Here is a 14824-nt window from a genome sequence, read left to right on the forward strand (position 1 = left end):
TCCTTCTTTGTTTTTTGCAATGGAAAATGTACTTTGTAAAAGCATTTTCACTTAACTAAACAGAAGTTAATAAAATCTAGATTGTAGATATAAAGAAGTTTATTTTGTTGATATTGATTTGCTGATATGTGTTGGGAGAGCCTGATACTTTTTAATATTATTTACTACGTTACATTGATATTTGAGATAGAAACAAACTGATATCCAAAAAGGACAGAACTTTTATTAGGAAAATGAAACAAAGACAAATAAAATGAAAATAGATCAATATTTTAATAAAGGGAAATGAAATTGTCTCTTATAACCAAATCAAAGTGAATGAATAGTACAAGCAACTGATAGAAATGAGCAACAACAATAACAAATCGTCTAAATAATTTAAAAAAATGAAAGAAAGTTTCTTTCTTCAGGCCTTCTTCCAGTTGCATTGTTCATAATCTTCTTCCCTTTGCAGAAGATTGGTTTTTTGAAAGATTCCATTTTTGCTGTTTTCTCATCCTCTACGTTTCTCTTATTCTTCGCCATGATTGGTGTTTTTTTGGTTGTAAAATAGTGAATTAAATTAAAGTTTGAAAATAAAATTAAAATTTGGTTTTGTTGTTGGTCTGTTCTGTTCTGATTAGCATGGGCGACCAACATAACAGTTGAGTGAGCCAGAGAAGCGAGTCAGCCTTCTAACAAAAGTGCCAGGCTTAGCCTTTATCATGTCGAACCTGCTGTATGGTCTTCGTTTGCTTGGATTCCCGGACTGAACGAAATAAGCTCCATTCATCATCAAATCCCCTTCCGATCTCCATGTCCATGTTTTCCATACACTCTCTGTTGCATAGTTTCTATTTGTGATCTGCATGTATACAAAAATTATTCGTTAATGAATTTCATTTTGTTAGGGTATCAGAGCCTATTAGACTGTCTTGGTTTTTTTTTTTTTTACCTGTCGTGCAGCAGGGTTGGGTGGGGCAATGAAACGGTTTCCTTGACTGATAATGGTGGGATGTTGACTGCCACCAATGGCGTACATGAGCCAGTGAGTGTAATCATTGTTGACGACATGGAAGAAACCCCATCTGCATCTTGGCATTCTCTGCACTAATCCCTTTCCAAAATGGTTGAATGCGACGGTCACTTGCATGATCGAGTCGCCTTGATATGAATCACTTGCACCAAACAGCATCACCTGTGTAATGAAATGGAGAGTATTAAGTTATGTTTTTGAAAGATTTAAAGAGTATGTGCAAGAAGTAATTTGAATCATATAGTTTACATCATTGTGATGAGTGAAATGAGAGTTTGAGATGGTGATTGCAGTAGAGCCTTGGATTGCGTCGATAAGTCCATCTTGGCAATTAGACATGGAGAGATGATCGAGCCAGATGTTGGTTGATCCAAAGATGGAGATACCGTCTCCATCACTAACTGTTCGAAGACCGACATGGTTGGCAGTGTCGCGGATCATGCCACCGCCAGTTGAGATGACATGGTGGATGCGAAGGCCATGGATGATTACATTCCGAGCGAATTGAATGCTAAGACCAGCACCGTAGGCAATGTGAACATTGGCACCACGAGCATCGATTGTCTTGTGGCTAGTAATCATCAGCTCCTTGGATAGCCTAATAATCATGCTACGCGCAAAAATGATCCATAAAGGTTTCTTTTGAAGAGCGCCATATCTAAGGGTTCCAGGCCTAGGATTAATAACATCGTTATCTGATGGATCAGTCACAACGTAGATACGTCCCTTTTTGCCACCAGTGGTTTTTCTGCCGAAACCAAGCACACATTTGGCAAGCTTCTTACGGTTCTTGGCCCAATTTGGGTCACAACGCCAGCAACGATCAATTGGATTTGTAGCCAAGCAGGGCCCGTTGTATTTGGATAGGCTCCTCCTGGTGCTATTGCTTCCCTCTATCCCCTCCAAAGCTCTACATACAAAACAAAACGTCAATGTCAATAGAATACCATCCAAATGAGTAGTCAGAAGTGAAGTAGAAAGATTATATATTATAAACATACAGATGAACATGTTGATTGAAATGGTCAGTGACATTCATGGGGTCAGGGTGGAAAGCTTCAAGAGAAGCTTGTTTAGCTTCTTCAGACTTCTGGAGCAAAAAATCATCAAACTCAGCAATACCAGCTCTAAGAGTTGGCATAAGAACAGCCATTGAAACCAAAACCATCACAACTTTAATTTTACAACCTGTCATCATTCTCCTTTTTCTGGACGAAGACCCAATAAAAAAATCAAACAAAAAAGGACCTTTCTTATTTTATATGTAGAAAGAAAAACTCTTTTTTTTTTAGGTTCTTACTAAAAAGCAAGCTTTTTGGGCTGGTCAAGGTCTAAGAAAGAACCCCAAATAGGTAAAAAAGACCTACTTTATTCAAGACCTTGCCAGACCAAAATTAAAATGAACCAAACCTTTGTTTTTTTTTCCTTTTTTTTCCTTTTTCTCTTGCTCTTATTGCTTGCCCTTTCCAACTCCCTCATCAATCCATTATTTATAGTCTCATATTCTCCCTATTTTTGGGTTCCAAATTAACAACAACCACCATTCTCGTGGCTCATTTGTGGGAAGTTTGTTACTTTTCATGGGTTCATCTTTTTTTTAGCAATACTCTGTTAGCTTCTTTGAATAGGCCTCTCCTTCTCATCTTCACATTTTCTTTTTAATCCTATCTATTTTATTTTCCTTTTTTCCCCTCTTAATACAACTCTTTTTAGGCTCTAATCTATTCATTTGTTATCTTATAACTTACATATAAATTATTCAATTTTTTATGTTACAAAACATTTTTATGCCTGGATAACATAATTAAATTACCATGTATATAATATGCGTGGATAACATTTTTATGAGTTAATTTCATATAATATAACTAATTTGATTCCATCCATATCAGTGACCATGTTAAAAATTACAAAATAGTTTTTATTGTCACTACATGAATTTTTTTTTTATTAAAGAAAAAAAAGAGAGAAAAACTCTTAAATCATTAATAAACCTACCACATATTCATTATCTTTAAAATTCTCTTAAATTTATTTAGAAGTTTCCTTTTTCTTTATTTATATGGAAATGTTTCAACTGACCTTCAAAATTCTACCATAAGTGGATGCCTCAATCAGAAATAAGTATCAAAGTCCCACAATGGCATCCGACTTTATAAGAAGATTAATTCCCGACTTAGAAGCTCTATTTCTTTAAAAGTTAACACTAATTTTATTCCTTAAAAATTACTTTTTATATATATCATAGCAAAAATGTTAAAATGGCTAAAAACAAATTGAGGAATTATAGCAAATTAAGCCAAATATTATTTATATCTCATCCTAAAATCATATGTGATAGATTTATTTTGGTTGTGAATTGAAAATAACTTATTTATTTATTATTATTAATATTATTGTTAAAAGTACTCTAAAATATTGTCTATTACGTCAACAAGTTTGAGTATCCAATCTTAGTATAACTTTGCATCTAAAAAACAAATATGATAATTTAAGAAGTCGATACAACTTAAACATTGCTTAACTAGTTAAGACATATATATATATATTTTTTTTTTCTTTTCGTAAAATGATAGAGTTTTGAATTCTTTCATCCTCACCCTCTCACACTTCCACTTAGTTGCATTAATTAATTAAATATATATATATATATATATATATATATATATATATAAACAATGTGCTCTTTTAGGAATAAATGTTACCCAAGGTGATCTTGACGAGATCGGGAGAAACCCCATGTTGTCTAGGCAATTTATAATAGGATATTAAATTTCAGATAGATCGTCATTAAAGTACTACTAGTTTTTAAGTTCTTATTGATTTCTAGGACGACCCTTATTGTATATACCTCTTTCATCTTTTGAGGAGATTATCTTTGGATTTAAGAAAAATTGTGATGACGAGAGATTACTAATCACATTGATAAAAACATTATAATTTAACTAAAAACATTTTTGCATACATTCTTTTCCTATATACATGTGTGTGGTCAATTAACTTCACAAATCACCAACTAACCATGAAAATGAATTAATATACATTATATTGATTTAAGTTTTGAGCTCTTTAATTATTTTTCTTTCTCAACCACACAATGTGTTAATTTCCATTCCAAATTCATGTTTTCTTAAACCAAGTATGACCTTTAGTTTTCAAGGCATATTTTATATGTGTTTGTTTGATTTTTTAAAATATTTATGTCATATTTAAAATTCGAAATAAATAGTTTTGAGGAGGATATGGTTTTTTAGAAATTATTTCTCTAATTTAAAATGTCACGTAACTATTTAAAACAAAAAGTGTAAGGTTATTTGATAAACGGTCTCAAAAACTAAAAGAATATGTTTTGATAATTTAGAGATTGTATTATTATAAACACGTATATTTTTAAAACTAAGAGTCCAAGACACGGTGTGTTTTAAAAGAGTAATTTTTCTACAAATTTGGTAGTGCATAACTTTTTATTTTTTTCCTTTTTCTCCTAATTAAATAAAAGTGATCTGGTCTTTGATTTGTGAAAACTTGAGATTGTATGAACGAACTATGAATGAGGAGGACTTTTGCACATATTTTCAAAACAAAATCACTTTATTTATTTTATTTTTGTTCCCTTTTTAATATTAAAATGAAAAGAAAACAACATATCTTTAGTTGAGTTTCAAAAGAATTATTATTATTATTTTTTTAAAAATATATTGTTTTGAGTGGAAACAAGCTGCAGACAGCAACATATAAACCCTTCCAAGACAGATACCAAACAGTGTTTCATAAACCACTGGGCAAAGTCACAATCGAAAGATATTCTATGTCACAACATTTTTATAACATAAAGAATTTTGAGATTATACATATTCCTTATAAACAGAGTTAATGTGGAGAATATAATTAATTTGAACAACTATTTGGCCACTAGGGAAATAAAGAAATTCTACATCACACACACTAGAAGAAGAGATAGATTGTACACTTCCCATGAAATGGTCTTGACTTTTCTAATGAGTTGGCAATTTCTATTATCAAAAATGAATCATCTCTGATTTAATATAAATAAATAAAAAAGGATCTAATTCTAATGAATGAAATAAATGAAAAAAAAAGAAAAAAGGGATCAAATTCCATTTTCTTGAGCTACTTTTCAGACTCTACAAGGTTTCGGCATTATTCTTCTAAAAAGCAGGAAGGTGATGATGATGTCATCAATGGCTTCTCATATCTTTCATCAATAATGGCTTCTTGTAATTTTTCAGCTCTTTATAGTAAAGAAAACTATAGAGACTTTAGGTTCTGTATAGCAAAAATTTTGCATTGTCTCAAAAGGAAATTCCTTCTCTCATGACAATTATTCTCATACTTTTGACCATATTTAGGAAAAATTCCATCTTACAACCAACTGCATTGAACTCTGCCACTATTTTTGCCATTACTTCACTTGCAATTCAGTTCTTTATTCCTTCTTCCACTGTTGCAAGATAACCAAAAAAGAAAAGGAATTATCAAAAGCCTAAACACTTGCTGCTTCAGTTTAGATTATTGATATTGTAAATGTCACATTTAAGGTATTATTGATATTGTAAACGACACATTATTAAAGTTTTTTAACCGTTTTTTAGTAAAGTTTAATAAATGATTAATGTTTGACTGGATTTGTAAGTCACGAAACAACCAATTATAACACATTTTTACACTTTCTTTTACGTAGATTCAAGGTCACAAAAATGGCTTTGACACATTTTTAGAGTCTCTATGTGTTTCTTGAGTAAGGAAATGACAAGTCTAAGCATAGAGTTCAAATGAAAGATACACAAAACAGATTGAACTGCAGGAAATGGAGGGGGGAATAATGGAAATCCCTTTTTAATGTTGTTTCAAAATGAAGTAAAAGACTAAAGCATGAAGTTATAGAGTTTATCATGTCAGCCTAAGCTAGCTAGTTAGATCTCCTTTATTTAAAGAACTGATAAATGTAAATTAAAGCATATGAGCACGAGAATCCTGAAATGTGGAATCTACTTTCATCTTACAGTGACAATAATACCCCCACTTTCCTAACTTAATCACTTCCTGCAATTACATACTATTTATCACAATACTTATAATCAAATATCTAATCATCACACAAAAAGGTGATTCATAAAATCTATAACAAAATGGCTAGTTCTTAATCTTAATTATTAAAAAAAAGATCATATAGCATATCCAGTTTAATTATCAGTTAATAAATTCCTCTCCTATTATAAGATCTCTACATATACTTATTAATATCTTCTATAAATAAGGGAGGTGAAGGTCATTCTGGGCAATATTGGAATCAAGAAAAGCAGAGGAAAGTGCTTTATTAACAAGGAATTTCTATAGAGAATACGAAAAATTTTCAATCCTTCTTCTGCTGGTCACCATGATTTCTTTGTCTGATGTTTATCATGTTGTGGCAGCCACAGTCCCTCTGTATGTGGCCATGATGTTAGCTTACATATCTGTAAAATGGTGGAAGTTCTTCACAGCTGAGCAATGTTCTGGAATAAACAAGTTTGTGGCAAAATTTTCAATCCCGCTGTTATCTTTTCAAGTCATTTCCGAGAACAATCTCTACAAAATGAACCGCCAGTTGATATTGGCTGACTTTCTTCAGAAAATATTAGCTATTATTCTGTTGGGAGCAGTCACTAAAATCACCTCTCGTGGAGGCTTGAATTGGATTATCACTGGTCTCTCTCTGTCAACCATGCCAAATACTCTAATTCTAGGATTGCCAGTATTGAAGGCCATGTATGGAAGTGAAGCAGATGTGCTTCTTGCCCAGATAGTTGTCTTGCAGAGCATTCTTTGGTATAACATATTACTGTTTCTCTTTGAGTTTACTACCACCAAAGCAGCTTCCTTAGCTCCAGCATCAGAAGCAACAGGTAGGCATTGAAATTTGCTTTTTAAAAATAGTAACAAAGAGAATGAAATCACCTCAACTCAACTTTATAAGCCATTTATGTGTTTGTTTAGGACTTCCCGAAACAAAAATGGTCATATTCATACCAATGTCATGAACTTCGGTAACCATCCCAGTTTAAGTTTTCATGTATTACATTAGGACTTCCCTCAACTGAAATGGGTGTTTTCATGCTATCAACTTCAATAACATTCCTTCATCCTTGTGAAACCAGAATGGAAACTTGCAAAATTTTCTATTGATTGCCTTTTTCCCTGTTTCCTAGATTTTTATTCTCTTTCTACATCCATAGGTCGTGAGTGCTATACTTAGGTCACTGTATTTGGGAGAAATAATACTCAACATAGTTGTTCGAATGCCCTGAAGGTCTTCGGTTCAACCTTCAAGTCACGTCTTGAGGATATGTATTTATTTATGAGTTATTTACGATAATCTTAAGGTCTAGAGAAGTAGAATATATAAACTTTCTAACCTAGTGATACCATTTTGTGTTCTGAAAACATTTTTTCTAATAATATTATTCTTCCTCTGCTCCGTGGACGTATCTAACATAATGTTAGTGAACCACGTATATCTTTACGTCGATCTCTATACGTTTATTGTATTACTTAATTATTGATTTCGCAACGATAGTCTCACATGAATTCATATAGCAAAAATGTGTAAACTAACTTTATTCGGTTCATTTATCCTAGTTATCGTGTTTGTCCTTTTGTAAAGCAGAAATTGAAATAACTCATGAAGGACGACCGAAAGAAGAGATTGAGGAGGCAAGAGATAGAAACGGAAGGAGTTTGAGAACCAAGTCCATTCTCTTAACAGTTGCAAGGAAGCTCATCATCAACCCCAATACTCATGCAACTATATTGGGACTCATTTGGGCAAGCATAAGATTCAGGTAAGTTAGAGATGATAGCTTTCACTTTAAAAAAGCAATAGATGTATTGGGATCATGGAACTAACATTCTGTCAGGTGGGGAGTAAAACTGCCAGAAGTTATTGACAGATCAATATCAATTCTATCAACTGGAGGCCTTGGTATGGCTATGTTCAGCTTAGGTCTTTTCATGGGTTCAAGGACTAGCATTATAGCATGTGGCACAAAGATGACACTGGTGGCCATGGGAATGAAATTCTTAGTGGGGCCTGCACTTATGGCAGCATGCTCACTTGCTCTAGGACTTAGGGGCAAATTGCTCAGAGTGGCAATTGTGCAGGTTTGTTGTAATTTGTATTAATAACAAGTCCACATCCAGGAATTGGCAATTCTGTTTAACGTGCTTGTTTCTTGATCTTTCTTCTTCTTCTTCTTCTTTGGCACAGGCAGCACTTCCTCAAGGAATTGTTCCATTTGTCTTTTCCAAAGAGTATAATATACATCCAGACGTTTTAAGCACAGGGTAACTATTGTAATTTTCATTTCTTATGTCAATTTTAAACAAGATATTGATCCTCTCTTATATTTAAATGTGCTTAGATCACCAACTTTATGCTCTTTATATACTTTATATAAACTATATATAAAAGATTGAAGTGATACTAATGTTAATACTTAGCTCAGTGGTAAAACTGTCATCTAGTCCCCTCTAGACCCCATTCCTTCATTTTCTTCAATATTATTTCTAGTGAACTACAAATCCTCCATCAACAAAATTTCTAGATCTACTGTCGGCTTAGTTGATAGAATTTTGCTTTCGAGCAGTTTAAGTAGAAGCATTATAGTTACATCCCTAAAGTACATACTGATGTGGGGTTTTCTTTTGGTTACAGGGTACTTTTGGGGTTGCTCATTGCACTGCCAGTAGCACTGGCCTATTACTACTTGCTATCATTGTAAAGCATCAATGCAGCCAATGCCACCAAAGGATAACAAGAAATTTAGGACATTGACGCTAAACATCAGTAAAAGACCCATGAAAATATGAAGCTTTTGAGTTAAAAAATTTTTTTGCCATTTTTTTTCCCGAAATGGTATACTGCTGATGATTTTAAGAAGCATGTAAATGTTTGTGCTGAAGATATCAATGAAGGATGATGATATGCAATAAACAAAATAGAAGGAAAAATTACAATGAGTTAAATAGGAAGCAGAGTGAACAGACCTTTGCTACTAATCAGCATCCTGTTGTTTGTATAGTCTTACTATCCATTGTTTGAGTCTGTAGTTTCAAATATCAGCCAGAGACTTGGGAACATTCTCTCAACTTTTATAAAATGATTTTAGAGCTACTTCTGGGAGTAGAATTTTTAGAATTTCAAACAAAAATTTAAACTTAAAACTATACAACAATAATCTAAACCGTTGCGGTGACTCAAATTTTCATTGTAGTTCATTGCTGAGTCTTTTAAATCTCAATTTTCATTCAAAGTTCTACCCGTTTGAGTATTTTTGAAATATTTATAAAAATTTGGAAGTTCTCAAATGGGAATAGATAGATTGTTTGAAATCAAATGGATAGATTAATTACTGATGGATTTTAATGTGTTGGAAGTGATTAATTTTCTGGACAAAATTGAAAATTTACACTTCCTGAAATTGTAATGAAAGATACTATTTTGTTGAAAATATGTATTGTGATATATTTAGCTTGAGCATCTTGGATATCCTCCTAAGTTCATTCGTTGATTGAAAATGATGCTTTAAAAGCCTCTCAACCTTTTTGGATATCATCTCTTGAAATCATACTAGTTTTAAACCAAAAAAAAATTGTAATGTCAGAGAAGTGTCTAAAGCTTATTCCCTTCTTATCACATATTTAATATGGTATTTTGCCACAAATGTATCACTCTCACACTGTGAATGATTTATAAAGATTTGAACGAAAATTGCTACATCATTCCCACTCGTTTTATTTGATTTCTAATTTCTCTAAGGATTTCATTTGCTTCTATTAAAACCTCTTACTCAAAATAAACAAACAAATAAAAATTGTAAGGTTAGGAAAGGTGTGTATCACATATCCTTTTTTAAAGAGAAATAAAATAAAAAGGCAAAATATAATTTTATATATTTGTGTGATTTTCCAGAAACTAACAAAAATATTACCCAAAGTATAAATATAATTCGAATTTATAACCAAATATTTTCGATAATTTTTTTTTAATCACATCTTTAAGATATATATATTTTTAAGACCCAACGGTCGTAAATGCTATTGGATGCCTTTTATTCTCGGATCCAACGGTCAGAAAAGAACGTAAAGGGAAAAAAAAAAAAGAAAAAAAAAGAAAAAGAAAGAAAAAAAAGGGGGCTGAAGTTAGGGTTTGAAAGGTGTATATGAAAGCCACCGAGTCATCCACTCATTTCCAGCTGCTTTGGGGAAGAGGACTATCGTTTCCCTTTCAGAATTTCCATTTCATTTCATTCTTCTCTTGAATCTTTCATTTTTCGTTACAAAAATCATGGGAAAGGGTCCTGGTCTCTACTCTGATATCGGCAAGAGAGCTAGAGGTTATTCATTTCTTCTTTCCATTCCCCCCCTTGTAATATGGTCTTGAATCTTCTTCTTCTTCTTCTTCTTCTTCTTTTTTTTTTTTTGTTGGTTTTTCTCTTTAATCTTTTTTTATTTTGCTGTTTTCTTTGCCAGATCTTCTTTACAAAGACTACCAGAGCGACCACAAGTTCACCATCACCACCTACTCCCCCACTGGAGTTGTGAGTTCCTCTTGACACTCTCTTTACTTTCTAGATCTGTTTTGGGGTCCTACTTTCATCGGGGGATATAATTTACACTGGTGAATGAATCTTAAAGAACACAAAAGAAAGAAAGAAAAAACAAGTGCAAATAAGCTTCTTTATGAGTTTTTTACTTTCTTTTTATTGTTTAACGGATTGCAATTATTATTTTCCTTTTTTTTTTTTGTTCATTGATTATGAAGGGAGCCTGCTCTTATATGTTTCTGATTTGGATTGGATTTTTGCTTTTTTGGAGTTAATGATTATAGGGTTTTTTTCCTTTTATTTCAATGGTCATTGACAAATGCACTGGCATTATCACTCGACACTCACTTTATGAAGTATATTTGTTTCCTTTTCAACTCAATATGCTCCATGTAGTAGAAATTCTTACTGTCCTAATATCTGGGTCGTGTTAATGACTCCAGGATGCATGGTGTGGTTATTTTGCCTTTTATCATATTGCATGCACTGGTTATTATCGATAGTGATTCACGATTCTTTTGCACCGAATGTGTGTTTAATCTAAACCAGTGCATGTTAATATCAGTTGTGGTTGCTTACTGGGGATGCTATGTATTTTGTAAGAAACATATATAATGCTTATCCTCTATTATTACAAGCTTTTGCTTATTATTTATTTATATTTTTCTATCTCCAGGCTATTACATCTTCAGGAACGAAGAAGGGTGACCTGTTTCTTGCTGATGTTAATACTCAGCTGAAGAACAAAAATATCACAACTGATATTAAAGTCGACACAAGCTCCAATGTAAACCATTTTTCTTCTTTCTGCTTTATCATATCCCTCTGCTTTAGATTTAAGTATCGTACTTGCCTTCTCTTTGTCCCTCTTTCTCCATTACTTGTTGCATGGATTTTCTAAATTTATTTATATTCCTTTTAATTCCATAGACATTTTCCATTAGCAGGTCAGAAATTTAAAAGCTTTAGTTGGTGTAGTATCATTGTTGTTTCAACTTATCTAGTCAATTCCTTTGTACTTTTGTGGAGCTGAAGTGAGTGTTTATCAGGCGTCTTTATTGTAAAGCTAGATTCCATTGTCCAGTTAATCTCTTTGTACTTTTGTGGAGCTGAATAGAAAATCACCATTTTCTATCGGTTTGTTTTGATGTGAAAAGCAGCAAGCCTGCCTATCACCGTAGCTCATGATCATTTGACAATCTGAGTGAAGCTATGATGGTTCTCTATTTTGTTTGAGGCAGTTCTTTTCTGAATATATAATGATTTGTTTTTTGAGACTGTAAGCTATGGGGCTCCTGTTGTTTCTCCCATCCCCATCCGCGCATGCACAAATTGATGAAACTTTGAATTTTAAATTAAGGATAGGTTGTGGAAGTTGTACGTTTTTTGAGACTGGTATTTGGTGGGGAAGTTGCACGTTTCTTCTTATTCTTTTTATCATATTTCTTCTTATGCAATTGTTGTGACTTCTGTTCTGTAATTTTGTAGCTTGTGACAACTATCACTGTGGATGAACCTGCTCCTGGATTGAAGGCAATTTTTAGTTTCAAAGTCCCGGATCAAAGGTCTGGTAAGGTGAGTGATGGAACAATGTGTTTTCAGTCTCAGTATATCGTGTTCTTTTATTTTTACTTTTTATGGAGCTGTGCATTTCCTTTTTACTTTTTGTGCTGACCAATCAGGCTACAATAGTTATAAAACAGGTAGATATAATCAGCCTAATTGATTTCTGTTTTTGTCAAGTAGGTGGAACTGCAATATCTCCATGATTATGCAGGAATCAGCACGAGTATTGGGTTGACAGCCAATCCTATTGTCAACTTTTCTGGTGTTGTTGGGTCAAATCTTCTTGCCCTTGGTACCGATCTTTCATTTGATACCAAAACTGGAAACTTCACAAAAGTCAATACTGGACTGAGCTTTGCCAACGCTGACCTAATTGCATCTCTGACCTTGTGAGTTTTTTATTTAGTCAGACTCTTCATTTACGCCTATAGTGTGCTCCTTTTCCTTTTTGGTACTTATTAAGGCGAATAATTAATGTTCAGGAATGACAAGGGTGATACGTTGAGTGCATCCTACTACCATACAGTGAACCCTTTGACAAGCACCGCTGTTGGTGCGGAGGTTGCTCATAGCTTTTCCTCCAACGAGAACACCATCACGGTTGGCACCCAACATGCACTTGATCCACTGACCTCAGTGAAGGCTCGGGTGAACAATTTTGGAAAGGCAAGTGCTCTTATCCAGCATGAGTGGCGTCCAAAATCATTCTTCACTGTATCTGGTGAGGTAGACACGAAAGCAATTGAGAAGAGCGCAAAAGTTGGGCTAGCTTTGGCCTTGAAGCCATGATAGGAAATTTTAGTCACTAGTTTGCTATGGCTGGAAGAATTAAGGGTAGGGCTTCTGGTACATAGCCGGACTTGTTTGTTCAGACTTTGAGATGATGTGTTGATGTCACTCTTGCCAGTTGTTTTGGGTTGTCGAAATAAATGTTAAAGTTGATGGTGTCATTAAGCAGACCACTTTGGTTGGTGTACCCTCCCCTTTTTTTGCACTCTGATCAGTCCCTTTCCAAACTGAGGCCAATGAAAACTTGTTGAGAAGATTTACCATTGAGATGTTGTTTCTATTTACTTTTCGTTTTCCTTCTTTTAACCACTCCCACCCCCACCCCCCAAAGAGAAAAAAAAAGGGATAATCTTCAGCCCCAATTATACTGTTTTGGTGATAATATGTATATTTGATCGTCTGAGGGCTTTTTTTAGTGCAGGTTGTAAACTCACGACAGAAAATTGTCCAAAAGAACAAAAAACTCAAACTTTTATCTAAGACTTATTTTTTAACATGCTTATTTTACCCTTTGAGATGTGAAATATCGACTTTCCTCCCTTTTCAATGATCACTGCATTTGTTCTCTCTCTTTTCTTAATTCTCAAAAGGTCAAATACCATAAATGATCTAAGTTTATGTGAGGTTATTTAAAGCTAGATATAGTTTTAACATTTTGTCCAATTTTATGAACATGGTTGGTGAACAAAAGCTAAGGTTAGAGGTTCGATTATACTTTTTCAGATAGATTTTAAAATAAATTCAAAGTGATCATATTGTTATGATATTCTCAGTGCCTGTATTTTATGTTTTGGAAAAGAAATTATCTATTCTTTGAGCGTGTCTTTATTATGTAACGGTATTTAATAGAGTTTCTAGTGGAACATGCTTTTGTCAAGAATGTGTTCTCATATGCTATCACGTTAAGATACACAATTCACTTAGATTTGTCATTTTAGAAATGAGAATGATCAGCATAAGGTTGAGAGAGTCGGTGTGTTTTTCTTTATCATGTTTAGTTCATGCCTAATAACTGTGGCCATAGTGTCACTTTGCATCCTCCCCAACTAATTAACTTAGATATTTGGTTTGAGATTTTTATATCTTGTTCTAACTGGATGAGTATTTCTCCTATGAAGAATCAATTCATAAAGCTTTTTTTCTTAAGTTGCATGTGTGTTTGTTTCTTCATATTTGGTTTTTATAGTGTTTTGTTTGTGCTTTATTTTAGAATGTGAGATATCTCTTTTTTTAGCAATTCATTACATTAATTTTTTTAAGCTATTTATTTCAAATTTAGAGTTTAAATGGATAGAGTTGTTTGTTTTTTAGATTTAAAATATTAGGACGTTGAGTATAATTTACATTTTTTGTAAGAATATTCTCAAAGTTTCCAACCAGTTGTTGAACGAAAATGCTATTATGATAAAAGCCATGGTCCGCTAGGTTATCACATCCATATTTTTGGCGCTACAAAGGGAGACAAAATGGAAAGTTTTCTTTCAGTTTGCTTGGCCCCTACTCGGCAACTGCCGAAGCTGCCTCATCAGAGCTGTCGTCAGTTCAATCTTTTCACTCCTCAGCCTGATGGAAACTCCTCTTCAATTCCCTCCAGGAAACTTCCAAGCTCGTAAGCATCTAATTTTACTCTTTTCTTCCAGTTCCCACTGAGTTGATGGAACACCATTTTTCTGGGGTTCTTGTTTTCAATTATATTGTCGATCTTATCTTTCTTCTCACTTCCTTCAATTTATTGGACTGTGGGCAACTAGATGGAGATTCATTTCTCCGCAACTTAGTGTAGCTCATGGAGCCAGCCTTCAACGTCATGGCTGAAAAATGCATTGATGTTGAGTTCGCTAGAATACAG

General features: G+C 33.5%; 3 protein-coding genes across 4 annotated transcripts; 2 read left to right on the forward strand and 1 right to left on the reverse strand.

Annotated features, from left to right (window-relative positions):
* Positions 1 to 249: 249 nt before the first annotated feature.
* On the reverse strand, positions 250 to 2451 carry LOC101202789 (probable pectate lyase 7). The gene is made up of 4 exons (XM_004147414.3): positions 2017 to 2451; positions 1265 to 1925; positions 935 to 1177; positions 250 to 844 (listed from the first exon to the last, which is right to left on the reverse strand). Exons 1-4 carry the CDS (start codon positions 2211 to 2213, stop codon positions 620 to 622), a joined length of 1326 nt encoding a protein of 441 aa, XP_004147462.2. The 5' UTR covers positions 2214 to 2451; the 3' UTR covers positions 250 to 619.
* A 3850-nt stretch (positions 2452 to 6301) lies between these two features.
* On the forward strand, positions 6302 to 9188 carry LOC101223059 (auxin efflux carrier component 8). Of its 2 annotated transcripts, none has more exons than XM_031882657.1 (5): positions 6302 to 6921; positions 7680 to 7857; positions 7933 to 8176; positions 8283 to 8359; positions 8730 to 9188. In XM_031882657.1, exons 1-5 carry the CDS (start codon positions 6414 to 6416, stop codon positions 8794 to 8796), a joined length of 1074 nt encoding a protein of 357 aa, XP_031738517.1. In that variant the 5' UTR covers positions 6302 to 6413; the 3' UTR covers positions 8797 to 9188. The 2 variants fall into 2 exon arrangements, with proteins under 2 accessions (XP_031738517.1, XP_011652244.1); XM_011653942.2 differs by having other exon boundaries at positions 6310 to 6921; positions 7683 to 7857.
* Positions 9189 to 10187: 999 nt separating this feature from the next.
* On the forward strand, positions 10188 to 13259 carry LOC101222822 (mitochondrial outer membrane protein porin of 34 kDa). Its single transcript, XM_011653943.2, has 6 exons — positions 10188 to 10410; positions 10547 to 10614; positions 11297 to 11407; positions 12109 to 12195; positions 12367 to 12575; positions 12669 to 13259. The coding sequence occupies exons 1-6, from the start codon at positions 10362 to 10364 to the stop codon at positions 12973 to 12975; spliced, it is 831 nt and encodes a 276-aa protein (XP_011652245.1). The 5' UTR covers positions 10188 to 10361; the 3' UTR covers positions 12976 to 13259.
* The last annotated feature ends 1565 nt before the right edge of the window (positions 13260 to 14824 follow it).

The sequence above is a fragment of the Cucumis sativus genome, chromosome 3 (assembly GCF_000004075.3).
Source record: "Cucumis sativus cultivar 9930 chromosome 3, Cucumber_9930_V3, whole genome shotgun sequence".
NCBI lineage: Eukaryota > Viridiplantae > Streptophyta > Magnoliopsida > Cucurbitales > Cucurbitaceae > Cucumis > Cucumis sativus.